At 32.2% G+C, this 27,987-nt stretch overlaps 1 protein-coding gene across 5 annotated transcripts; it reads left to right on the forward strand.

Annotated features, from left to right (window-relative positions):
* Nucleotides 1–129: 129 nt before the first annotated feature.
* Nucleotides 130–27,987, forward strand: LOC133173652 (FMRFamide peptide receptor frpr-18-like). 5 transcript variants are annotated; one of them, XM_061308655.1, is made up of 3 exons: nucleotides 130–283; nucleotides 9,553–9,619; nucleotides 26,525–27,987. In XM_061308655.1, the coding sequence occupies exon 3, from the start codon at nucleotides 26,525–26,527 to the stop codon at nucleotides 27,734–27,736; it is 1,212 nt and encodes a 403-aa protein (XP_061164639.1). In that variant the 5' UTR covers nucleotides 130–283; nucleotides 9,553–9,619; the 3' UTR covers nucleotides 27,737–27,987. The 5 variants fall into 5 exon arrangements, with proteins under 5 accessions (XP_061164639.1, XP_061164655.1, XP_061164634.1 ...); XM_061308671.1 differs by lacking the exons at nucleotides 130–283; nucleotides 9,553–9,619 and adding an exon at nucleotides 10,078–10,157; XM_061308650.1 differs by lacking the exons at nucleotides 130–283; nucleotides 9,553–9,619 and adding an exon at nucleotides 22,684–22,914.

Here is a 27,987-nt window from a genome sequence, read left to right on the forward strand (position 1 = left end):
GCTACATTTATTTATTCCATCAGATCAATTCTGTTTTATCGAAAGCAATTTAAATAGAAAACGTATTGCAACAACATTTTTCCTTACAGTATAAGGTTGCCTTGGAGCTGTGTTTATGCATGCGTTGTTTACAACGTCGTTTGGAAGGTGGTTAAATGAAGTGATTTGTGTCGTAGAAAAACGGGAAATTTTTTATGAAATGACAATTCACCAGATTATAGTATACACTTATTATTTCTCAATGAATATGAACAACACTAGAACATATTCAGCAGCATGATTGGTGAGTACAATACTCTTATATGTACATCGCGATATCAAGGGCATTTATAAAATCTTAGAACTGTACAGGGTAATTTTCTGCATCTTGGATTATGAAATACTAGTATATGGAGATAACGTACATTATTCGAACTCAAAAATCCATTATTTGAGATTGATGCTAAAATTTATTGGGATCTTATTTATTTGATTCTTATCATAAGGGTATAATAACGATATATATTTTATGATTACCTCTAAAATTTGATCAAACAGGTCACTAGACCATTATACGGAAATTAGAATGTAAAGCTAAAATGGAATACATACTGAAAATAAGCTAATATGTTTTGTTTATGGAATACTTACTGAAAATAAGCCAATTGTCATGTTTAACAATCTAAAGCATTTTAACTCTTGTAAAGATATTGCTTCATGTATATTTATCATCATTTTGAACTAATTTAAATCAGCTTAACAAGCACTGAAGTTCCATGTCACTAATACTTAAATTTCCAATATATTTTAATGTCATGAAAATGATGATGAATTAGCAGTGCTAACTCTGCCTGATGCTCATGTATCTTCGAAGTTTGAAATGTATTTACAACAGAAACCTTCAACCATCAAACAAATCATCGCATAAAACGTCAAATTTTGACTCTGAAAAGGAGATGAATAAGATTAACAGAGGATTCCAATATGGAAGTAAAATGAAGGATCGACGGATTTAATGTTTGCCATTTATCTTTGAGGAAGCATTTTAGTATTGATCATCCATAAAAGCACAAATAAGAAATTGCCAGATTTAATATAGATACTCAAGTAATGAAATTAAATAAATTCTATTAATTTTGCCGTAAAATAAATTGAATAATTTACTTTTGACTATTTCGTAACAAATAAGTGCATAGAATATTATCAAGCTTTGTCAAGGAGTGGGCATTTGAGTAGCGAATTGAATGTCATGTTTAAATCATTTTTTTATTACTGTTGCAAAGAATTTGCTTCATGTATATTTATCATATTGAACTCACAAGCACCAAGGATTAGGGTGACTGGGATTCACCATGAATCCACACATAATAAACACAGCAATCATAATAATAAGATAATTAATAGCTGTTGTTAATTGCTAATATTAAAATGCTGTAGAGATAGGCAATTCATGGTAGAAACAGGTAACTATAGTTGTCCCTAGAAGTTTCTTTACATTACTTGACATGATTATCACTAGGGTCACTCGATCAAGGTGTTCCTTGTGCGAAGGAATACTTTAAAAATTGAAATGGCACAGACTCGATCACTTGATTGAGCACGTCGCACATAAGATGGGATGGTTGCCCAACAAAAAGATTTTTGTCCGAAAACTCCGCCTTACATGTATGTCCTAGGACCACACGTTTCGTTAATCGTGATTTTTAAATACATACTTGGAAAAATGACTTAGTTAATAAAATAAATATGGATTATTGTAGTTTCTTTTTATTTTAATGTTCGTCACCTCTCAAAACAGAGCTTTGGATTAAAGTGTAGTCTCTCTCTGCAGACTCATAGTATCTTTAATGCAACGATATAACTTTTTTTAAATACATGTTTATGTAAAATATTTGCTTAGTTTTAGATATACTCAGTAACTGCCTGTATGAATGAAATTAGTCGTGTACTTTGCCTTCAATTATATTATTTCGACATAGCAGTTGGTAACATTAGTGACTCAGTGACATGCGTACCAGTTTCACGTTAATTTCATGAAGATTTCATAATTTTAGGTAAATCACCTGCTGTGCACTCTTAGGTAGAAGCGGAATGTAGAAGTGTAATCAAGACCGTATATCACACACCATATAAAAACACATCACTGTGGGAGATTGATGCAAAGAAAATTAACAAATACAATTTTTTGCAGAGAAAGTTTCCAAAATTAGCACCAAAGAAGCAGACTGGGTAAATAAAAACATATGTTGTGTGTTATTTTAAACTCTGTCTTATAATACAATGCAAATGAGATTGAATTATGTAATGTCTATAAAATATCCTTCGCTGTCCAAGAAAAATGTATCGTGACCATAAATTTCTCACGTGTGTGGCACTTCCAATTTATTAAAAAATCAAGCTTCCTTTTAATTGGTTGCGATTTAGGCGCATCTTTTATACAAACACAGCATTTTATATCATTAAGTGATAAGTGCTAACTTCACACAAGCACCAAGGATTAGGGTGACAAAGGATCGACATCAATCCACACAAAACAAACACAGCAATTAGGATAATTAATAGACAATTCAATTAAGATAATAAATACCTGTAATTAATTGCTAATATTCCAAATGCCGTAGAAAGAGGCAATTAAGAGAAAGAATAGGTAACTATAGTTTTCCCTAAAAGTTCTTTACATTACTTGACATGATTATCACTAGGGTCACTCGATCAAGGTGCTCCTTGTGCGAAGGAAGAATTTAAAAGTAGAGAAGTGCTGAAATGTCAATAATAATAAATATAAAGATGGCGTTTCTTGGCAATTTTACTCCAGTATAACCATTGTTTTATATTTTTCTGATAGTTCATTTTAACTCTCTCAATAATTCATGCCAGATATTAAGAGGAAATATGTGGAGATAACGAACAGTATTCGAGCTCAAAAGTCCATTGAACATTACAAAATAGGAGCAGAGCAAACAGAGCCCTCTAAACATCGGAGGTGGGATCAGGTGCCATGGAGGAGTGAGCATCCCCTGCCGACAGGTCACACCCGCCATGTGCTCCTTGTCATGATCGGGAAATAATGTGAAAATCCGTCGACATTTCAGTGTGTAAATAATGGTCTAACAATTAACAACAAGATATGAAATGTTTTAGTATTACATGTACCGGTGTATTATAGACCTTTAGCATTTAATACCTACCTTCATTGGTCATTTGCAAAATTATTTTGTTAAAAAGCATTCCGATTGTACACACAAGTACTCTGAAGTTGATATTAAAAAGGTGCTTGAGTTTCTGATTGACAATATTTATATAGTTTTTGGAGATCGGATCTTCCAACAATCTGTTGGAATTCTCATGGGTACCAATTGCGCCCCGTTATTAGCAGACCTATTTTTGTATTCTTATGAAGCAGAATTTATTCAAAAACTTCTACATGAGAAGAAAAAAACACTTGCTGTGGCCTTCAACTCGGCATTTCGATATATCGACGACGTATTAACAATAGTTACTTCCATTCATATGTCGACTCGATATATCCCAGTGAGCTTGAAATAAAAGATACCACAGAGTCTGACACATTTGTTCCATGTTTAGATATTTTACTAGAAAAAGACGTTAATGGTAACCTAACAACCAAGCTTTATGATAAACGTGACGACTCCAACTTTTCAATTGTCAACTTCCCTTACTTATGTAGCAATATACCCTTATCACCTGCATATGGGGCTTATGTCTCTCATTGATTCGATACGCAAGAGCATGCTCTACGTATGAACAATTTCTAAAACGAGGCAAGCTATTGACAAACAAGTTGATGAAACAAAGATACTAACAGTCTCGTTTGAAGTCATCATTTCGCAAGTTTTATGGTCGATACAGTGACCTTGTCAGCACATATAACCTATTCTTGAGTCAAATGCTGACTGACGTTTTTCATAATAATTGCTAAGCATTATTTATACACTGAACTGTCTACGGATTTTTCCGTTTTTTTCTTTTCGATCATGACAAGGAGCACACGGCGGGTGTGACCGGTCGACAGGGGATGCTCACTACTCCATGGCACCTGATCCCACCTCTAAATTTTGAGGTCCGCGTTTGCTCTGCTCCAAATCATATCGTTTCATTGGGCGTTCGAGATTGAATACTGTTTGTTATCTTCATATTTCATGTATTTCCAAAATCATTGTTTATTGTAATAGTTTCCCAAGAAATATTTTTATTAGTAGATGTGCGTAGCTTAAATACAACATTTTATTTGATTTTAGAAAATGAATTAAAATAATTCACTCCCCAAGTCATACAGAGTCTTCTATAAAATATAACCTCACTATCCTTTTTCTTTTTTTTTCAAGGATACATGTACGTTCGATCAGATCATTAGTATTATCTTAATGCATTAAAAATAGGGGTCATTCAGCGAGCTCATATTCTAACAACAACTGTACACTCAAAGCGTTCGAGATTGTAAAAATGTCAGGGTGTCCGTCAGTTATATTGTATGTTACATTTCTAACCACAGATTATTTCTTATCAATTTTACTTGTTCAATCTGGTGGCAACTTAGACTTTTTGGTACAACTCAGATAACGTAGGGGCTGATATTTTAATCTCTATACTTAATGTATGAGCTATAGTCAATAATGATACATCAAAATATTTTTCTAACATTTGAAAGACACATAAAATATTTTCTAAGATTCAGTGTGACTTGTACAGCATCCGATCTGTTAGTTTCAATTATTTCTGCATTAAGATTCATGCTATTTTATTCTGCTTAGCCAATCGAAGCAAAATACATACGTAGAAAGATATGTAAGGTCCTAACAATCTTCAGATCTGTTTTGTTTGTTCTATAGCTTTTGTCTGTAACCCAAAACTTTCAGACTGTTAAAGTCGCCGTTTTTAGCTCTACTTGTCGAAAACCAGAGGAGATCTAAAGCTTATGCGATGGTAAGGTGTAATTCTGTAGGTTTCTTCATGGGAGTTTACAGGTGAGGTGGAGTCAGGTGATTCCAGACGGGAACCACCACCCCTCCCCCTCCTGATTATTATAGCATTATGAACTAGGTTTAGATGGTTTGGACCTTGGAAAACGTGAACCCTCCCATTGGGACATATTACCTGACCTTGCTTATTTATATTGGCACAAGAAATACCAAAAGTTTGGATATAGAAAGGAATAAAAATGATAAATAAGATATATCCTGGAGTGGAATTCAATAAAACGGAATAACGATCTATCCTAGTAAACGTTTGTTTGCCGTTTGATATTGTTCTCGTTGAGTATGCAGCCCCTTGTTTTTAACCCCAGGCAATGGAATGGTTTTTTAACGGTAAATTAAGAAAAGGTGTGCTCCATAGCAGCAATTTTATTAGGTTTTAACGTTCAACTGAAGAAAGAATTAAGGTAAGGATAGATTAATGAATATAATATTGAATAATATCATATTTTTACGAATTTGATTTTAATTTATCAACTATAGTCTGTCCAACGGTACCACGGACATAACTTTTTGCGTTACATTTTAAAATACGTGACCTTTCAAATGAGGTATGTTTAAGAGATCATTTTTCTTCCAAACTTTTTGCATTGATAGAAATCCTTAAGCTCAGCTAGTATATTGACACAGAAGCAAAATCAAAGTCTGTGGAGATTTAGCATTACGAAAAAGGTCGCCACTTCGAAAATGGATCCATTGCTGCACTATATTCGTGATTTTCCGTAGCTGGCTTTCAATAACGTAATGAAGTACAAGTATTTTTCTTTGACAGCAAGACAAAAATTTATTTGATAGTGCGTATCGTTCAAAATGTGCTGGAAGTACTCCTGTGAGACAGTCTATAGTGTATTAGTCTATTTTTGTACTACTAATAGCAAACGTAATTGAATTTCTCATAGTTGGTGATTTTTTCGGGTCAAAATATAATCAGGACTGAAATTTCGACCAAATAATTTCAGGGCACATTGACTCTCTAAAATAAATTAATACTATTTTTTCATATACTCCTTATCTTTCGGTCGATCACAGTTGATTCGAATTCCATATGAATGTAACTATTTTGCGCGCACATTACACAATAGACAAAAGTAACTTTAATTTAAACAATATTTTATTATGCATAATTATAATATATTGGACAGCAGGCACTGCCTATATGTCTTCTCCATGACAACAGTAACTTTGTTTGCTATAGTAGTAAATAATGGTATCTATAATTCCTTTATAGTATTTATTGTGTTTAAACATGTTTCATGTGTACGAAACAAATTTCTTTCGCAAGAATTTGCCTATTTATTGACTTCCCTCACATTGGTTATAAAGTTCCAGAAACGAACTTGTATTTCCGAGAGCCAGACTGGAGTCAAGAACAAAGAACCAGTGCTAGCAATATTTGTTAAAAAAAAAAATAATTTGATAAGAAAGTAATTCGTACATGAATGTTACGGCAAAGACATAAATAACAATGTTATTTATGTATATTCATGTCTCTGGTTACGGGAAATATTAACTCGGTCATGATGTTGCTCACTTTTGAGTATGATTTAATTTTTTGTGCGAAATCTTACAGTATACGTTAAAAGAGATTTACACATCCGGTCATCTTTAAAAGGAGTACTTGTTTTGTGATAGTCGTAAATCTGATTGACTTCGAAAAAGAAGGGTACAGAATATTAACCTTGCAGGAGAAACTGATCACTCTGAAAGTTCCCAGTTTAGTTTTTTACCTCTCTGTAAACAAACTCCCTAAATGATTGCGCCAAATGTTTATAGTGTCTGATGAGGCATCATGTGTTGAGAGATAACTTACAAACAACTCCCTCAGAAGTGACATTCTGGTTTAAATCTATCGTAACTTGCAATAACCAGTGGAATGTAATTTATCCTTCTTTGTAGTGACTACTTTGTAGTGACTACTAGATGTTTCGCCATCACAAGAACCCTCATTCTCAGGTGAAGAGGCCGGCCAATTAAAGTAATTCATGGGCAGGAAAAACACATTTTCTATAACTTTCATGTCAATAATATTAGCGTATTTCATTTGCTTTAAACTGAAAATAAGCATAGAATTTCAACTATGTATTTCTAAAGGTTAAATAAGCATATCTTGTTATTGTTTGTACAAATCGTAAACGAGGAAAAAAATTATTTCATACATCCTTAATATCAGAATTAAGTAAATTTTCCCGTGAAATAACTGTTGTTTCATCTATAAAGAGCATTCATAAATTTTTCATCGTATTAAATTCTCAAGAAGTAATATTATCGACAAAGCTTGTCAAAATATCGCAACTGTCTTTTTCATATGTTTGACTTATAATATTTACTTAATAATATTGATAGCTGTAATCCATTTTACGTGTCAGAAAATATTTGTATTTTCCTTCATCAGTCAAGTCAAAAACTATTTAATAAACCTAATCAAAGTTATCTCACGTTTCAATATTTGTTTTCAACAAGCTGTTGGGAACATAAGGGATTAGATTTATCCCCGTTGTTATATTAACCTGAAACATATATTAACCCTGATTGATTCTGAATTGTTCCTCTAACGGGAAGTTATACATCTCCACGTTTTGTGCAGAATCTTCTTTGTCTTCGTAAATGAATCATGTTCCGCAAAGAAATGAAAGAGTATAAAGTCTTTCGTATTCAGACAGGTAATTTGGAAATTAAGTGGGAACATCCTCTCTCAAAACTGATCATAAATGTTAACAACGTTCGGGAAGTGATAATCTAAAAAAAACTAAATTTTCTCTGAACAATATCTTTGATGGTAGAGCAGTATCTAATTAAATAATTCTTAGCCTTTTTTAATAAAGGAAAATAGTTTAACCCTCGTCACCCGAACAAAATCCTTACTTTCTATTCCATGGCAGTTTCTTTTCTTCTAAAATCCTCAATATTCTGATTTCTGAAAAGCATGGTTTACATGTACGTTTGTATCTAAATTGTATGAAAATATTAACTGAAGTAATTCCTTATTTATTTTATTTAATTTTTTTTATTATTATTATTTTTATTTATTTATTTTTTTTAAGTCGTTGAAGCACTAGCGTTCGTGAGAGGAGAAAGTACTTTGTTTTTAATTAAATGACCTCATTGGACAAGTTTATTGTTATACCTGGAGATAGTCACGTCATGCTAAATTAAAGTGTACCTCTAACGGTCCATGTGGGTGTTGGTCCATCCATGAAATCAACAGACCAGTCCCAAAATAAATCAGAAAAGTCATTCCATTCCTAATCTAAACATAAACAAGATCTTTCATTGTTGTTTCTCTTTAATTTTTTTTCTTGACAGTGTTAATGGCAATATAGTTCTGAAAGAGTTCTTTTCTGGACATTTAATAGAAACGATTTTGGAAATAGTGATTAAACTATAAAAAAAAGTTTAAAGCGATTTCATTCCATTGACGGGATTTTTGCAATTTAGGGAGAAAGGTGAGTGGAAATAAAATAAGTATTCAAATTTTTTTGTAGTGCATCTTCCGAGGAAGATTAAATCCTATTGAGGTCAATTTTTCAGTTATCTCTTTGGCATACTAGGTACATTTCTAATGGTAGGTTTTGAAGGAACATTAACTTTTTTTCTGAAATCGAATCCGGGTCACAGAGTCTTGACTTAAACAATTTATTTGGTTCTGGGCAAGTTTTGAAATCTGATACACTCTTACGAAAATTTATCGCTACATTTTCCTAAGTTCTTTATTCTGATTTGTATCAGAAATGAAATGTTATGGTAATGCACCGACTAAAATTTCAACATCAAAAGGTTCAAAATAGCTAGACAAAAGGTTTGTTCATTTTCTTAGGGAGAAGACTGAGCTAAGAGATACTGAACTGTGTTAGAACACAGAGCTTACCCAAAGCACAAATATATCTATAATTTTTTTCTGTGAAATTTGAATGACTTGAGAAGGTGAGTGAAAAGTAAAGTTCCTGCAATGCATGTATATTTATCTTTATGCATAAAATCATAGAATCAGCTCAATCAGTCGTATTTTTGGGAATAAATGTATATTTCTATATAAATTTCAAGTTGCTCTAGAAGTTTTTATTTAAACACAATTATTCCAGTGTGAAAAGTTTGAAACAGTTGCAATATACATGATTTTCTCAGCTGTCATTGCTTCCTTTTGAAGCGCTTAGAAAACCTGCTCGTTGGTGCAAGTTTGTCTTTAATCAGACAGAGCGATACGTTATTTGCCTTCTAATTATAATTTCACTTTCTACCGCCTTAAGTATGCATAAGTAGTAAATGAAGAAATATGTTTTTAATCTGTCGGAAAATCTTGATGTTATGCCTGAAAGGGTTTGTAATTTTATTTCAATGACACAAAATTCCTGATGAAAATTTGAAGATAGATTGTGCGATTCTTTCTGAATATTGCAAGTCCACTACAATGTGAACGTCATGGAAACGTGATTTTTATGTGCGTTTAACCTTTTACGGATGCGATCTTGAGTTTGCTGTAGATGATTTAAGTCAAGGACATTGCCAGAGAGAGAGAGAGAGTAATCAAAGAGAACAGTAAACAGCTCACATTTTATTGTTCCTTTATGTGTCTTTTTTGCAGATGATCGGCTGTGATTGTGAATTTATCCTGTGTTAATTTGATCCATCAAGGAAAATTCGGGTTCAAGGTAAGATCCATTCTTTATTAAGCAGTCTATCTCCCAGTAGGTTTCAATAATTACATTATAATACAATTGGGAGTAGATAGAGCTTACTGTTCTATTCCTTATGTCTGAAAGTGATACAGTATATCTCTGTCTCATTTAATGAAGAATTACGGTAGTAGTACACAATAACTTCGTTAAATGGACAGTTTAGAAAGAAATTTAGGGCGGCGATTTGCCTTTTGATACAAATAATTTGAAATCAGTACGGTGTCTTTAAGATCAGGACATCATTTGTTCTATATAAAGGATAAAAGTGATTACAATGTGAGTTATTTCTGTACCGACATATCGAACACTAACACTTGCATATATAACGAGTCTATAAAAACGTATCCTTTTCCATACAGAAATATAATTGTTTAACTTAAAAATGGATTTATAATTTCATGCACTCGTTAAATTTTGCAGCATCAAAGGTTGATCACTGGTTTTGTGCTCAGGCTAAGGGCATTCTTATGTGAAGTAAAGCAAGGTATTCTGAAATCAAGGAGGATAAAGTGTTAGTAAAGTATTAATTTTTTTCTAAAATTTTCATTTTTGATGAAAAAATAAAATGGAACACAATAAATCGTAAAACAAGTGGATGTTTTAAACAAACTTCAAGCTTAGATCATTACAAAATTTTGAGATGGCACAGAGATTATGTATGAGGAATATTTTTACATGGAAACTAGGTTTTGGAGTGTCAAATTTTATAATGAGTTTATGAGGAACCTCATAGATATAAACACAGAAGCAAAACGTCACGATTCGCAAAAAAAATATCTTTAAAAAAAGACGCTTGATTATAACGAAATAATCGACATAAAACCAAACATTTAAAAACGGAAGAGCAGAGAATTGGAATTTGTATAGACAGACTTTTTCGAATGTTAAGAATAGTGGCGCTTGGAAAATAAACTTTAAAGTGCAATACATGCCAAGATGTGCCATAAAGTACAGAGTAAAGTGAATAAAAAACTTTAATGTTGCCCCCGCGAAGGTAAACTGCATGACACTACACTGTGAATAACTTTTGTCAGATTTAGTAATCTAATACAGTGTAATGGTTTGATACGGAATTAAGCATTTAACAGAGAGAAGCCCCCTCAGTAAAAGAAGGTCGAGTCCCTCGACTTGAGCTTATTATGCAAGAATAATGTTGATTTATAGTGTTGCAAGAAAACGTGTGAAAATACAAACTGTTTGAAGAGAATTAAATGATAATTGATACTCGAGGGTCAATGTCCCCTCTGCTTTTTGTCACGGAAATTAAATTTTGACAAGTATGTATATTTTTCCTTTTCGTTTAATAGACCATAAAGTGTCTAGATTCTGATTTCAAGAATGATTACGTAAAATATTCTAACAGTCGTCAATGTAGTATTTTATTTCAACAGTGTGGTATTTGTAATTGTTTAGAAAGGTATGAAAGATCTATTTATACTTTCAGTATCATATACATATCAGAAAATCAGAAAAGTGTATTTTATAATCCATTAAGTGTAATTATTTTTTTAAAAATAAGTTTTCTCCAATTGTCTCATGTAAAAAAAAAATTACCACTATGTATACCTCAGCAAAGAGAATCATGTACCGGTAAATCCTGTATTGAATTCTGGATATATGAGATTTTAAAATAAGAGTTTTAAATTAGAATTGAGAAGTATTATAAACTTGTTGAAATTATTATGATTTTTGTATATTCTGCTGAAAACACTTTTCTGACCCAAGATCATTTGATTTGATAAGTTTTATTGCCCATATTTGCACTTTCACTTCCATCTTTTTATCATGTTCTTTGTTTCATCGATTTGAAAAAAAAAAGTAGTTCAGTAATTTTCATGTAAAGATTACAATTTTCTTACTCATGTTGATCTTCCGTATTTAAAAATAAAATATATAAGTACAAATCTGAAGTCAGGATGAGTTATAAATCAATTTATTGATTTTAAACATTATTAAGACAAACAATAACTGTCTATGTATCAGAATATCCGCCATGTGAGATTACTTTAATCTTAGTTTTAGGACATCAGTAGAGATAAACCCATCTTTAAGACAACATAATAATAAAAGTCTACATGAAAGCATTTTCCTTCCAGCCATAAAGAAATTTAGACTAAAAGCTTCATCCAACGACACACTTTAATGTGTGGGTTTTTTAAGTTCTTCGTGATGCGATACAAAAGATATAACGTGTACTTAAGGGACATTTTATTTTTAGAATACGAATTTAAAAACAGGATTTTAGACTTGAATACTTCTTCAAAATATATCCCCCTGTATATGTGTTTAATTATAAGTATTTTCACAGCGTTCTTTATGTACTATTAAAGTGGTGGTACGTGATGTAATAATGTGTCAGATCTTTGGACCAATACCTAAAATTCAAACATGGATAAACGACAAAGCTAAAACAAGAAATGTCTCTTAAGGTTTTGTATTGTCAGTCAAGTTAACCCAGTAACATTTCAAGTGTAAGAGTTCAGTATCTGTAGGTCCCGGAATTCCGACCCCTAGAGGCCAATCCAAGTAAAACATTGCGTCTTTTGTAGATTCTTTGAAATGAAAATAACATGTATGCAAACATTGAGGATGACAGATATGAACTGACGTTACACTTGTATCTTACCTTTTCTGTTCACTTTTGAGAAGTTAGTCTCTTTTAGAGCAGAAATATGGGGGATCAATTTGAACTTCGTAGTGTGGTGTCTCTTTAATCATTCTTTCCTATGTTTAAAATTCTCCCATTCTTAAAATAAAAGTAATATTAACGGAAAACAAAGCTACATGTATGTGAGGATTTAGCTATATAAGGAATTATAATCAAAACAAAGAACGAAAATTGGGGAAGAAAAAATGTCTAAAACTACACAGCTGATACTAACAGTGATATATATATATATATATATATATATATATATATATATATATATATATATATATATATATATATATATATATATATATATATATATATATGGGGGGGGGGGGTTCGGCGCGTTTATTTATAGGCATTAATATGGGCAAGCTTTACGTGTATGTCACCCCTAAAGAAGTCGGGGGATATTGTTTGTTCCACGTGTAATTTTGTTACTAGAGTTCTAGAAGATGGGTCGAAAAATCTTATGAAACTTTAATCACCATGTCTAGTAGTGTATGCAGCATTAGAAATTGGCAGATGACTCCCGTTTCCATGGAAACAAAGAAATATGAAAATTTTATTTCATTTTTCTCAGAAAATACGGAGCCAATTTTCATGAAATTGTAATGGAGTATTCCTTTCATCAATCCAAACTGATTTCTTTCTTTTTTAAAAGATATTGGTTGGACAAACTTTGTTATTACATGTGTAGAAATGGAAATAAAAAAGGGATTTTTGCTTATATTTTTTGATTTCATACAACACAATATTGAATATGTGTTTCCACAAGTTACTGGGGATTAAAATTTCCAAGATAGTGCCTTGGAAACAAAATGGGTAAATTTCTGAGAGTTTGATTTTTTGGCAGAGTTTTAATTTATAGTTACTTTTTCTGCTTTTATCTGCAATATTACATGCATGGGGTGATTCTGAAGTAAACGATCGCGATAGAATGTCATGCATTAGTGTTTTACATTTCAATTGTACAGATTTTGATATATGAACTAGAGGTAAATCCAGATTTTTATAACTTCTTCAGACTTTAAATAACTGGTACTTCACTAAAATAAGGCAATGCACTGCAATAAATTAACATTGTTGAATAGCTACATGAGTTTTTTTTTCTTCCAATAAGGGCTTTATATTTCATGAAAGTGTTCGCATAAACTTTATAAAACGTGGTTTTGAACATAATTATATATCATATAAATCTCTCTCTGTAAAACGTTTTTAATACATGTAAATTTTTTTTTACGAAAACAGTTAAAGTGTGAATTTACAATGATTTCTGATCGCATTAAATAATTGAAGACCCTCTATAAGCGTATTTTACAGCGCTAAAATACACATTATAGCTTATGTGATAAGAAAATATAATATGGACTTATTTCTCAATTTTTATGTGTAATTCGGATGTTTATAAGGTTTCAATTATCCAGATTTTTGTACAGAGCTGAGAAAGAATGCAAATCAAGGTATTTCAAATACTTTAATACTAGTATGCCTTTAATTTTTTTTCACTTCTGTTCTGTCTTAAAGACTCTGTATCTTAACGGGACATTTATTATAAAACATAACCCCCTTTCCACCGTGTTGTTAGGATTTTGTCACTTTGGAATCGCTTAACGTATTTTTGTGAATACCAAAGGACCCTCACCGTAGCCGAAAGCAAAAAAAAAAAAAAAATTAAAAAATAAATAAATAAAAATGAGGCAATCTTTAAAAAATGTTTGCTTGCCCTCTCCCAACTGAGGAAAAAAAAATTGGGTCGGTAGATGGGGGGGGGGGGGTTCTTATTTAAAAACATCGTCAAAAAAGAAATTAAAATATTTATAAATGGGATGAGAAAACTTCGGAATGAATGAAAAATATTAAAAAAAGTTTTGAGTCGGGCCGTTTTCTGTCAGTCTGTCGGGAGAGGGCAAACGATTTTTCAAAGATGGTCTGAATTAAGAAATCTCACATTTATAGCAATGCTATATAGATATGCTGTTGAAATCATTAAGACGAAATTCACGCAAGCTTACGGAAGGGTTGAGAAACAGCTCACGTTTCCTCGTGGTTTACACCTAAACTATTTATAAACACATGGGGAATAAGAACGCCATGTGAAATAACGATGTGTTTCAGGAAATATCTCTATTACTGTCTTTGTTTTTGTGACGTCACTTATGTCTCGATTCGAAATCAAAATAAAACCAAGGTATTTAACCCCTTATTCGTTAAACATTTATCAAATTTAGGCAAAATATAGATAAAAATTGGTATGCAGAGCAGTAACGGAATCAGGAAGTCATAAGTTTTCAAACTGTCCTTGTTGAGAAAAAAACCTTTGATAGCATTTTGATATCCTCTATCTACAGAGGATAGAAGTAGACACAACAAAGTATCGAATTCAACCAAAGGTGTGTGCAAAACATGGGCTTCATTTAAATACTTTTTAAGTTTTGACATACTGAAAGACTGACGAGACTGATCGGAGAATTTTTACTCTCACTCTGCTTTGAGCCATCGTGTTCTCGCTTGCACCTATACCAAAGGCGTCGTCGGAAACAGCTAAGATTTAGTATGTACGTATGTGTACATGTATATGTATACATTTTTTTTTCAATAAAACCCATAATTAATTTATAAGCTGCTGTGACAATCAGATGTACTTCTCTAGATCCATAATTTGTATATCCTGTTTGAAATATTACGTACCGCTTGCTGAAAATTTGAAATTTTGTTCTAATATCAAAGGCAGGAAAGCGGCTTTGAACCTTTTCATCACGAGTGTCTTTTACTACATGTATATTTTTAATCGCCATACATTAGAGATCAGAGATGTCCAAGTTTCGTTATTTTAATGCATCAGTGGAATTAATGTATCCTATTTGCCGGATTTCCGTTAATAATATAATGAATTGGGGTTTATAAATGCACTTGATGTTCTTTACACATTAAAGGAGGATAATACGTTTTACTGAGTAAGAGCTCTCTTCATGCTCAAGTAAGTTTTTTCTTCAATATTTGCCAGTATATTTGTCTCTCATTATTTTTCCTTTGCATTGGGTATATACAAGGATACAAGACTAGCATTTTTCTTCTATTATCCGTTTACAAGCGATGTGAATTTCAATCCATTTGTTTTCTACGTTATCTGCCTGTTCAGAAGCACCAGTGAAATTATGTGCATGGATGAGTTTTAATGTGAGCATTGTGGTCCTTAAGCCTCTGTATGTTGCTTTTTCTCTTACTTTTCCTAGGGATTGAAAACAGTAAGTTTGTACCTATTTTATCGTAGTGAAAAGTCATTATAATGCATCACTTAATTATGTCAATAAACGTACTCTTAAGACTGAAAGCATTCTGTAAATATCCGTAAAGTGTCGTGAGATAGTCGTGTTTGTGCAATATCATGCCACATCATAGCTGCAAATATTTGTGACAACAAGAACATGGTCTGAGAGGAATCCAAAAAAAAAAAAAAAAAAAACAACCCTGTTTTATAGATATTTCATTTTCGCCGCCTCATCCTGCACCATCCATTTTGAAGAGCTGGCATGCTAAAAATATCCCAGATACAGTACATCAAAGGATAAAATGGCTTAACGAAATTCTCATACATTATGTTGGGTAAGAAGTGATACATGTGTGTGCCTTTCTTTTGCGTCATTTTCTACTGCGTTGCTGAAAAAACGTGACCTTCGTACATTGTCACATTATTTTGTACGCATTTTGCAAAAGAAAAAAATTTTCCAAAGGACATGAATTCATTGGTTCTGTATTTTCTTTTCTTAAACGTCAGCTTTTTAATGCAAAGCTCGCATGCAAAATTCTAAACCCTGATCTATCATATTTAACGTAATAATGCATATCTGGAAAAGGTTTTTTTTCTTACAGAAAATAAGATTTTCTTCATTTTTAAAGCTATCGAAAATTCTGATAACCCTGTGATCTCCAACGAATCTGTCAAATCATGATCGAAAATATAAAAATCTCTTTAAAAGCAACAAACTTAACAATAAATCGTACTCCAGATGCAAAGAAATTTATATACATTTATTTTGTACCTAAAACGATACATTTAAAAACTTAATATTACAGGGCCTATATTTGTAACATATACTGCAGATTGTGTGGCAGTTTAACTGTTTGATGCATTAATTCAGCGATAACGCAGGTCATAATTTATACTAACCAAATGCTTGGTTGTGTTGTCAGGTAACAAGCTACATTACAATACTTCTTGAAATTGGTAAGTCCTTCCCTCTTAAAGCTAGATAATCGTTTTACAAAGTTTAAAAAAAAATCCATATTTCTAAAATCTCACCTATTTCAGAATTTAGACATACATGTATATACCCATATAAAAAATTAAATAGATGTAACTGAATTTTTCTTAATCACAATAAAATCGCATTTTAATCAATTAATTTTAATGGTAAAAAAAAAGTAGATTTTGGTCATAGTCGTAATTTCTTTTGTAAAACGTGGCTGCAATGCATATACATCATACTCGTGTTCAAATTACCAGTGTAAAAACAATTGTTTAAAAATAACTGCAATTGCCTGAGGAAAACAGGTGACGAGTTGGCCATTATGTAATGCAACAAGCGATTTGATTGGACAAGAGATAAGTGGAAAAGAACGAACGAAAATTAAAAGCATATTATTATTTTACTATTAAAATATGACTAATAATAAGCACTTTAATCTTTAATTTTATTTTTGTTAAATTGGTTATTTCTCTGTAATCAATTTGGTATGTTAGGTTGGAGTGGTTTCTATTAAAAAAAAAAACATGACATGTGCCTTTTAGACACATGGTTGATATGTGAGTATATATATATATATATATATATATATATATATATATATATATATATATATATATATATATATATATATATATATGAATATTGAATACGAAAGATGTAAAATCATGATAGTCAAAATCTGTTCATATTTATAATATAGCTGTCTTTATATTAAAATAACCTGAGGAACATGTATAAAATAGCTATACAATTTATTCTTGTTCGATTTCCATCTATTTGCAAAAATATTCCTTGCAAATGTGCAATATTTTAACATCGTCACTTTAAATTAGACAATTATTTTATCATAATTGAGTTACAAGTTTTGCAAATTATAATATTTTATCCTTTTTTTTCTTGATCAGATAGAAATGTATCTTGCCAGAAAAGCAATATATACCTCAGAATTTAATTTTTGTTTCAGTGATGTATTAAAATGCAAATTTAGAGGGGGAAAAGTCATCAATCTCTTTACATCAACTTTAAATTTGCTATTTTTAATTCCTTACGACTACCGTTATTCCGGAAACAATTTACCGATATTCTCTTTTGGATTTCGATTGTTTTATAGCAATGACACCATAAGAGACAACGTGTCGTACTTTTCAGACATTTATGTCTTCCGTTCTTAAAAATCGATTAACCCCACACCCAACTCTCAAAATTTCATAATTCGTTTTCTTTTTTTAACAATTAAAACTCTGCCAGGCTGCGTGTTCTATTCTGTGAGTTCTACTCGTTTGACTTTAACGAACATTGCAGACTACACTTGAGAACACACCAAAACAACCAAATATGATCTCGATAAAGAAAAATGTAATATTAAGACATATGGCATCTTTTAATGAATATCTCGATTGATTTTGTGTTTACTTTGACATGGTATGATCATTTGCCTGTATAGTGCAGGTAGAATACATCAAACGTTTTTCTCACCCGAAAATTCGCTCTCCAATTTTTATTTTAGTACCTACGTACATGTTCACTCGTGTGAGACAATTATATTAGAAACCCTTCAGATCAAGGGAGGAAAATGTACTATGTTAATTTTCACTTGCCGTTTTGATATGATATTTAATATGATGACAAATTAATAAATACCGTGAAATTATTAATTTTCGTGGGGTTTTATTTTCTCGGTTTTTGTGGTATGAGGAGATCCGTGAATTTATGTTCCCCATATTTCAAATATGTAACAATTCAACACTTCCATTACGAAATCAAATTCCTTGAACCATTAATTTTTCCTCAAACAACGAAAAATTGTCCCCGCGAAATATGTTATTTTACAGAAAATTTCTTTCTGTAGGAGAAATCCCATTTTGATTGGTGTATCAAGTTGAATAGAATAACCGGTGTATAAAACATAGAGGATATTCAATGTTTTGTAGTTGGATACGGAAATTATTTCACTATATATATACTGGGACAATATTTTTTTTGGTATTTTTACGAGTGCGAAGCACGAGTGGAAATATAAAAAAAATCCTTTCTCTCGAGTGAAATAAATTCCATATCCAACATCAAAACATTGAATTTTCAGTTTATTACATTGTCTTTTTTTTTGTTGTTGTTTTGTTGTTTTTTTTTTCGTAACGCCGTGACGTGGGCTTTGACTTCATATTTGAGCTGTTGTGAGACATCATAGCCAAGCATTTATCAGTCAATACACCTCCAATATTCACTTCGCCCTTCGTGAATATTGTACTCCTCGGGTGGCTAATCATCGTATTGACCTCAAAATAGTATTAATTATATAATATACTGAATTATTTTTTAAATATTTAGTGTTTTCAACAAGTTGTTACTCAAGTTTCACCTCAGTATGTCAACAATGGAAGCCGTTCTGAATAAAGGGCAATGTCACACCTGCATTAATAAAAGGAAATTTCCTCTCTCAATCGATGACTTTTTTAAAAATCATGTTCAATATTTTTTAAATATATATTTGCTGTAGTCGATATTTTTTCCACTTAGACAATTCTTACTTTTATTATTTTTATATAGGTCTTAAAAAAACTGACACAAATAAAAAAAAAATACGCTGCCTTTAACCTGGTTTATTTGATATTTTACCTGGGGCATTTATGCTTTTGCCACCTGCAAAGAAATATTTATGACAGACTTCAGATGAATCAAAATCTCAAATATTCATTTTTTTTTTATCACTTTACTTTATGTCTGTGAATTAATCAGCATAATTTGCTTCATCTGCTACAAGTACGGTTATCAAAGAACCAGTCTATAAAAGGGAAATAACTCGTACATGTATCAATTTTCACTATTTCGCATATTCTCAACTGATATCCTTAATTAATTACGTTGTAGTCACTTATAATCTACTGAATAAGATAAATTTGTAAATAGCTTTTATTAGGAAAAATAACGATTTAATTTTATACAAAACATTCGACCTTGGATGCACTTCAGGAAAAATCAGTTCTTCTCGAAGATAATATAAATCAGCTCATTTTCTTCACTGTGCTTGTGGTTGCCTTATTTGACGCTAATGGTTAAATTATATTCTTAAATATTGTAAAAATAATAGAAAAGGTCTTAATAGAAACACAAATTGTCAGTTTTATGGGACGTTGACAAGATGTTAGCCACAGAATGAGTGTGTCTTCATTCTACAGCATGGAAAATGTCACTTTTTCTTTCGAGATTAAAGAAAATTAACGGCGACAGCGAGAAATGATCGTATTTTTCTGGCATGATAAAACCATTTCTGTCGTTATACTTAAAATAACTATGTGAAGTCCTCTCGGTTCTGAAAGAACAATGAACTTGAGGAGGCAAGATCTTTTATTTAACGTGTCATGATTGTTTGTAACGACTCTCTCTCTCTCTCTCTCTACTTTTTTGCTTATATGGTGACTTACTTTATACATGTACTTCATACTTGAAAAAAATTGATAAAAGTTTAATGTTATTGGACTATAAACCAAAATCAGATACCGGAAAATTTGTAAATATTCCCTTTCAAAATAATTGCCTAGATGATGATTTTTAGTATTATTTACATCCCATACATGATTTCCGAAAACGTCCAAGAAAGACTGGAAAGCTCTTGTGATACCTTTTGGAAAAATATCGGATGGTAACAAGACTTTGAAAATAGGCCTAAAATATTTTTTTGCAGTTTACGATGCATTAATTAAGCAGGTGCACATAAGAATTTTTATAACGCGTTAACACTCGTGTGTGTGATTTATGGCATCTTTAAGTGAATGATTCAGTGCTGAGACAATCGCCCTGATTTTTCTGTCCGAGTAAAAGTTCTTAAAACTAAAACAGTCCTGTTGAATTTAAAATAATATTCAATCAAATCGGTGACAACAAAACAATGATATTTCGCGACTGACCACTTGACCACTACATATGTATTTCCTGCACACTATACGAACATGTAATCTGTACCATGAAAAATGCACGTTCATATCAATACATGTATGTAATGAGTGAATTACCCTTAATAATAAGGAAGCTTGCCGCGAGTAAAAAAGCAAAAAGTTTACTATATGTTAACAGCAGGATGGAGGATGACGAATATTTGTGGCTGACCTTTCGTGAAATATATTTGTTTTTAATATGTTAATTGTTGTTTCTTAATTCACGACGGTGTATTACTAAGTAATTAGGAAATGTTAATTACCTATTATTGGATGTTAACAGAGCGTGTACTAGTCTGCCCTCTCGCTGAGTAGTAAAAACAAAGATATGAAATAGACATGTACGCTAAATCGATTTCCAATTTGTGTAAATGTTGAAGTAGATGCTAGAAATCTTGATGCAAGAATTAGAACACAGGTACATTGTAAGATATACGATTAGTGTGCGCATGTTGGTCTTATGAACTGCCTACACACGTTAAAAAAATTCCATAAGATGCATTTTTTCCTTATCATTTGTTTGAACATTGTAATCTTCAAACCACCTCATTAGCAGTTGGGATCTCTTCGATTTATATACGTTCTATATAGTTTTCAGTTGAAATGCAAAGCAGGTGCGAGCACATTTATATGTGTGGCAACTCGAACATTTCCCTATGTCGTATCCTACCTATTTATCAATAATTTAATAAGTAATGAAAATCTTTTAAATCTATATGAAACGTAGAAATATATCAACAAAATAAACCCCCACGGAAAGAAATGGACCTCTGGAGCGCGAGATGCGCTATCAATGATAGGTAAAGACGCCGGGACCACTTAACCTTTTTTGCTGCGATAGGAAAAACACAGAATTTGATATCGCATTGTTAGAAAGTAAGATTTTTATCTGAGCCAAGTTATAAATCAAGATTCCGGGTTCCTTGAAAAGTTCGTGTCCCGACTGATTGGTCCTAAACCTCTAGGTCACGACAAACCAACCGTCAAGCAGGAACGCAATAAATTTGTCCCAGATTTATAACCTTTCTTATTGATTTGGCTAGCACCAATGTCTCAGCATCTGGAAGCGGAGATTTGTTACAATACCTCGCGAAAGTAATGTCTAGCTAAAGCAATACATCGCACAATGCCCATAGTACTGCCAAATGTATTATTAGTTTTTGTATTGTTCATCGAAACCATTAATTGATTCATTTAATTGATTGTTCACAACATATTGTTCTTACGCTCTCTTAAACCCCTATGGTGAAACAAAAACATTTGTCAGTACTTGTGAGGTTTTGAGGTTAACACCTGTCCTTAAAGAGACCAAATAATCAGAGAATTTCAACAGACAATTTATAAAAAAACGCATTTTCTCTAAAATATTTGTTTGTAAACTATTGTCGATACATGTAATGTTAATCCACAAATCTTACCAGTGCGCTTGGTAATGTAATGTAATATTGTAATTTAATAATGTATATATTAATTCTTGAACGAATATCGTTATCTATTATTCTAAAGAAACTTTTATTTATAAGCAATGGCCATAAAATAGTTCTGATACACAAACTATTTCATCCTTGTAAAAATAACAAATCATTCCCTAAATCCAATGTAGAAACTTTTTTTTTTTAAATTCTCAGTATTTGCCATTAAAGATGTCTTTAATTGTTTATTCCATATGAAGACAACTTCAGAATTGTCCATTTTTGAAAATCGTTGTGTCCAGTAATTTTACCTGATAGAATCGAAAGAAAACAATTAATTAATAGAAATCATAGTCATAGCACAATTTCAAAAATAACATTACTGAAATTAAATAGTAAAAAAATATATATAAATCTTTATTTGTTTGTTTGTTTTTTTTGGATTTCTAAAGTAAATTGAGTTATGTAATGTGTCTGCATTGTTTCCTGCTGGACAGACCATGGGCGTAATTTTGGCAAACCACTCGGTCGGAACAACCCTCATTGCACCCTTGGGACTATAATCATGCATACAACAAGAGTAGTAATTTAGGCCCATTTAAGTCAAAGGTAAGAGGAAGGATCGAATTTTCTACAATCACTGGGTCCGTTGATGTCTAACGCGCACGTTACCTCCTCGTAAGGGGAACACAATGTTATCCATTATAAAGATATAAAAAGTAGATGTGATTTATAAACAGGACAGTGAAAAGTATCCAGGTATATCATTAGCTGTGATTCCCAATCTCATATGCATATAGTGAGGCGCTTGCTCGATTTTCATTGACGCGCATCGCATTCAAGTACGTTATGTCAGTGACGGAGTTTTGCTGTGATCAATTCTCCTATGTTTACGTTCGAGGACGGATCACTTTATTGTATAATTTTTCCTGTCCACATAAAAATCAGATTATAACGGATAATAAGTTGACACTTATCTGAAAAGATGGATTTATTTGGTTAAGGGTTTAGCCATCATTAACATGTAAGTACAGACTACAATATTTTGATACATTTTTTTTTTTTTTTTGCATTCTAAACACGATAAAAAAAAGTACATAGAGTGTAGATAAGCATGTTGAATAGAAAACAAAAACAACCCGGATAGTCTTATCTTGGCATCAGGAGTGATAGGAACGGCCGTCATATGGTCAGCCAAATAACGAGATTTAGAGATGACGGCGGTCGGCTGCCAGACAGTTCCATCAAGCGTCGAAAATTCTCAGACGAGGTGTTAGGCATCTTCACAAGAAAACAATGATATCTTGGGTATATGTTTTGCATCAACAAAAGTTTTTCCTTCATTATTGGTGTTAATAATGTTAACGGATTCTAGAGATACCTCTAGCCTCTGACTTTTTGTAGAGGACATACAGTGTCTTTCTTCGTGGTGCGAAACCATGTTCTTCATTTGTGAGTGGATCAAAGAGATTTTTACCAGAAATGTTTGTTGTACCTGTACCTTTTGAAGCCTGCTGTCGCTGAATGACCAGAAAATCTCAGTTGCCCCTTTAGTGAGGTACAGACTCTAGTCGGCGCTGCAATCGGCGCTTAATGGATGGATGTCATACTCGATTCCGGTTATCATAATACATTAGCACAATAACAATAGAGTTTCGCATGAGAGTTCCAGCTGGTAATGTGCGAAAAATATTAGCACAAACTCTTTTGCTTCTAAGAACTTAACCAAAGGACATTAAACCAGTATGAATACGGTACGTTTGTTAGTTCAATCTTTGGCTGTTCGTGGACCAAGATGTAAACTGATAAATTTTTGATAGATAATATCTGGATTTTGCCTACCTGAGTGAACAAGGTACGTTTTTTAATCGCTTAAGAATAAGTTGTTTTATTTGACAAGTGTCAAGAGTACATTTTGTAAAAAATAAGGTAAATGGTGTTTAAATTGTAATCACTTCATATATTCTTTGAATTTTCGACTGCGTAAACGATATGGCATATCTTGATTAGCATTTTGGAATACATTGATTGGCAGCGGTATTAAGAAGAGTAAATTTAGCCTGTAACTAAACTATAAGAGTTCATTCAAAGCCTCGGGCAAATAATGACGCTTAAACGTTCTTAATCTTAGATCTACGATCTGTATACCAGTAAAAGTTTATTATTTAAAAAGAGATTAAAATGAATAAATGGTTTGTTTTTTTTTAAAATTATTTAGACAAACACGATACATTGTGTTTATTTATTTAAGGGTTTTTTTTCCATTTTATTTATTTTTCGAATGATAATTTAAACAATTTTTTTATTTATTGATTTTTTTTTTTTATCGAAACTGGTACTTTTAAACTACTTGAATCCTTATTCAAATCATTCTTTAACAGCGAAGAAGTCCTTTTCTATCCCCTTTACTTGACTGCATTATTTTTTTATGATAAATTAAGTGTTAATTTGTATTTGTATTGCATATATCACCAGAAATTAATTCATTTTTCTTGACTTAAACAACTGAACTGAGGTTGATCACCGGATCACATGACTCTTTCATATATTGGCTTCTAAAGGCTTGTTTTCATTTTTTAAAATGAATTTATAATCTGTATTTAGTGTTTGTAAAATTTGTCCAAGCTAATTTGAATTGGTTCGGATTTGTTTGCTCGAGAAACCCAGTAAAAGTACACGACGATCTCTATAATCAAACATTAGAAACTTCATAACAAGAAACGATAAATTTAGATTAATTTAGAACAGAATTATTTATATCTAGAATGTTATTGAATTTTAAAATCTGCTAATCCTGTATCGTATAGTCCAACCTTTCAGCGTGTAAAAAAGTTCAAAAGAAATATTTGTAAACAATTTCAACTCTAAAGTAGATTTTCTTATCAGTTTGTAAATCCGTACTGTACCCATTATATCATATATTCATGTCTTGGAGATCAACCACGAATGTACATTTGGTATGAGAAAGCAGGGAATCGAATACTTTGTTTCTCCGTGTTTCTGGTCTGTGCCAATTACCTTGAAAATGTACTCACATTCCTAAAGCTTGTTAAAACGGAATACAACTGACCCGTGGATTGTAACTTCTTAATCACCGCCTGATGGTACATTTCCCATGCTAGAGCCTTATGCAATTCAGAGCGGGTTTTTATCAATTTATCTCTTTATGCCTTAATCAATAATGTTCAAAGTCCACAGATTCATTGCAAAATCGTTGATGCAGAATATCTTTATATTTTTTTTATTTGAATTTGTCAGTAATTGAAAGCATTCTTGTCGGGTAAAATAAGAAAGATGACTTTGCTTCCTTGCAATGAAACAACCGAATCGCTTTAAGCACCAACCGAAAGAAAAGTAGATATTTTTTCTGTCGTTAATTAGCAAATATTTACAAGTCTGGCCTGTCTTGCAGCGGTTCAATGCTGTAACTCGTTAGTTAAAGAATGTGATAGCTTATATGATTAATGAAACATGACCAGCAGTGCCATTTCTAGACACAAAAAACGTTTCCCAGGATTAATGGCAGGTTTCAACTTTTAGAATATCATTGAATTCTTGATTGATTCTGATCATATTATGCCGCGTTTTCAGAAGAGGTTTTCAACTAATAATGTTAAACTTTGTAGACTCAACAGTTCCCTTCAAAAATCATTAATAAACGACAGAAAGTTTTTCATGATTATTGTTTACGTGTAGGAAGTTTATTTTAAAAAAAGGGAGGGGACTTTAAAAAAAAAAACTAAATTCGTTTTACACTTTTTAAGTGGTGGACATTGAGCCCCAGCCACAATTATTCTTATGATGAATAATTCATAATGACCGTTTTCCATCCTTGATGTTTCACGATGCTATTGTATGTATGATTTTGTGTTAATTAAAGAGTGACAAACTGGTATTGGAATATTGCATGAAATATGTTTACATCACAGATCATAACTGTATGATTTGTTCAATTAATTATTTCCCGTGCTCTAGGAGTAATTGTTTGAGGATTATAATGTATTCCATGTCAACGAATGCAGTTGCACTATCTTTCTCCATTATGGTTCTCGAAAATAGATATAAATCTGTTTAGACTACATAGTGTGCAGCGCAAATCTTCAAGTTAAAACTGAAATCTAAATAAAGCGCTCTTAACAGGTTAACCCATTCCAAACTAATTGAGGGGCTAAGACCATTGTAAACATAGCGTGTGGTCTGAACGACTGCAAAATTTGTGTTGCGTAAGGAATTGCACGTTTCGATAATTTAAAAGAAATAACAATATTTCCCTGGTGTCTGTAGTTTGATTTTGAATGTGTATAGTACGTATTTTGGGTACGATAAAAACATAGGTATTGGTATGTTTTTTTTCTTCAGTACACTTGTAGATATCCTCTTTAAAAATAAAAAAAAATAAAGAAAACATAAACGATTGCAATCGTTTACGTTAAACTAGAAAACACACTTTTATACTTATTTATCCCCCCTTTCAAAATAGATTTAATTTCAGAGCAGAATTATCTGCGAATTGCAACCGGACAATATGCAGAACTCAGAGGTTCCCTCCTAGCATAAAAACACTTAAACATTATGATGCAAAACTATCAATTTTTCAATGGACTTCGCTATTGATATATTTTTTCTTTTTGAAGATGACCATGGCGGCACAGACTCCCATTGACGTTAACCTTACCACGCCTCTTTATAATGAATCCACCACTGTTCTGGAATACACATACCACAATATTTACCCCAAGTTCTGCCCTGAAGCAGTGGCGGTCGACAAATACGTCACCCCTTACACATACGTCATCGGATTTCCAGGGAATATCTTTTCCCTTATCATTTGGCTCCAGCGTCGCATGCGGAACTCCTCTGGATATTACCTTGCTGCTCTGGCCCTTGTGGATCTTTTGTTTTTGTCACTGCAAGTGGTATATGAACTCAATGAGAAGTGGGAGGTAAAGTGTCTGGATTTACCATTTGTTTGTGAATTTTACCCCATTATTTTCTTGACCTCTCAGTATCTCTCTCCCATCCTCGTGTTGTCTTTTACTATCGAGAGATACATAAGTATTTGTCACCCTTTTAAAAGGGAAGCGTGGTGTACAACAAAAAATGCAAAAATTGTAATTATTTCTACAACCGTTGGTTGTTTATGCATCAACAGTATCCAAGGCTTCTTCTGGTCTTACGATTCTGCCAACAAAACGTGTCTTCTCCGACATTCAGTAATTGAAAACGGAACGTCCTCTTTCTGGGCAATATGGACCTGGTGTGTGGAGGCGTTTGTTTTTCTTTTAGTGCCGTTGTCTATCCTGTACTTTAATATTCATGTTATTGTGGAAGCGAAAAGACTTTCAGAATTTGAACAAAGCACGTTACATACACGCACTCATCGAAATTCTGCAACGACAGTTATGTTATTGGCGGTTTCATTTTACCAAATTTTTACGACACTTCCGGTGACAATCGTTGTAACCTTGTATTATACGTTTCCTCCCGATAAATTAAGCCTTTTACCAACTATAACCGATAAATGGAAATCCCATTTCCAGTACTATTGGGCCAAAACTATAATTGAGGAGATAGGTTTGACTCATTATGCAGGAAACTTTTATATTTACATGCTGACTGGCAAAATTTTTCGACAGGAGTTCAAAAAACTTATGCGGCCATTAATCGGTGGATTGAAGGTAAAACTCACAAACTCTTCAACAACTGAATATACAACTGTTCGAACTGGAAGTGTCAAGCATAAAAAGGAAGTCACGGTGCGCATGTGCAATGGAATTGCAAATGGTCACCCCACAGACTCGGCAGAAAGTGAGCCAGTTCTAAACTCTTCGGAAACGCAACTGTGACATAATTGTGATATTAATATAGTGTAAGTGTATTCAAGTGTGAAGAATTACTGGACCAAACATATTATGTTTGAAGTCTGTACGATTGATTGTATTTATTTAATGTGTATATAATATTTATGCGATATGTTCTGTTAATTTGCATAATCAGTAATTCTGGTTGATACATTGAAAAAATTCATTTAGATGCATCTATGTTCAAAGCAATGTTGAATGCATTTGTTTTTCTTAATAAAGTTAAAAATAATTTA

This window comes from Saccostrea echinata, unplaced genomic scaffold (genome assembly GCF_033153115.1).
Source record: "Saccostrea echinata isolate AGI-Se365-2 ecotype Australia unplaced genomic scaffold, CSIRO_AGI_Sech_v1 ptg000002l, whole genome shotgun sequence".
NCBI classification, from domain to species: domain Eukaryota; kingdom Metazoa; phylum Mollusca; class Bivalvia; order Ostreida; family Ostreidae; genus Saccostrea; species Saccostrea echinata.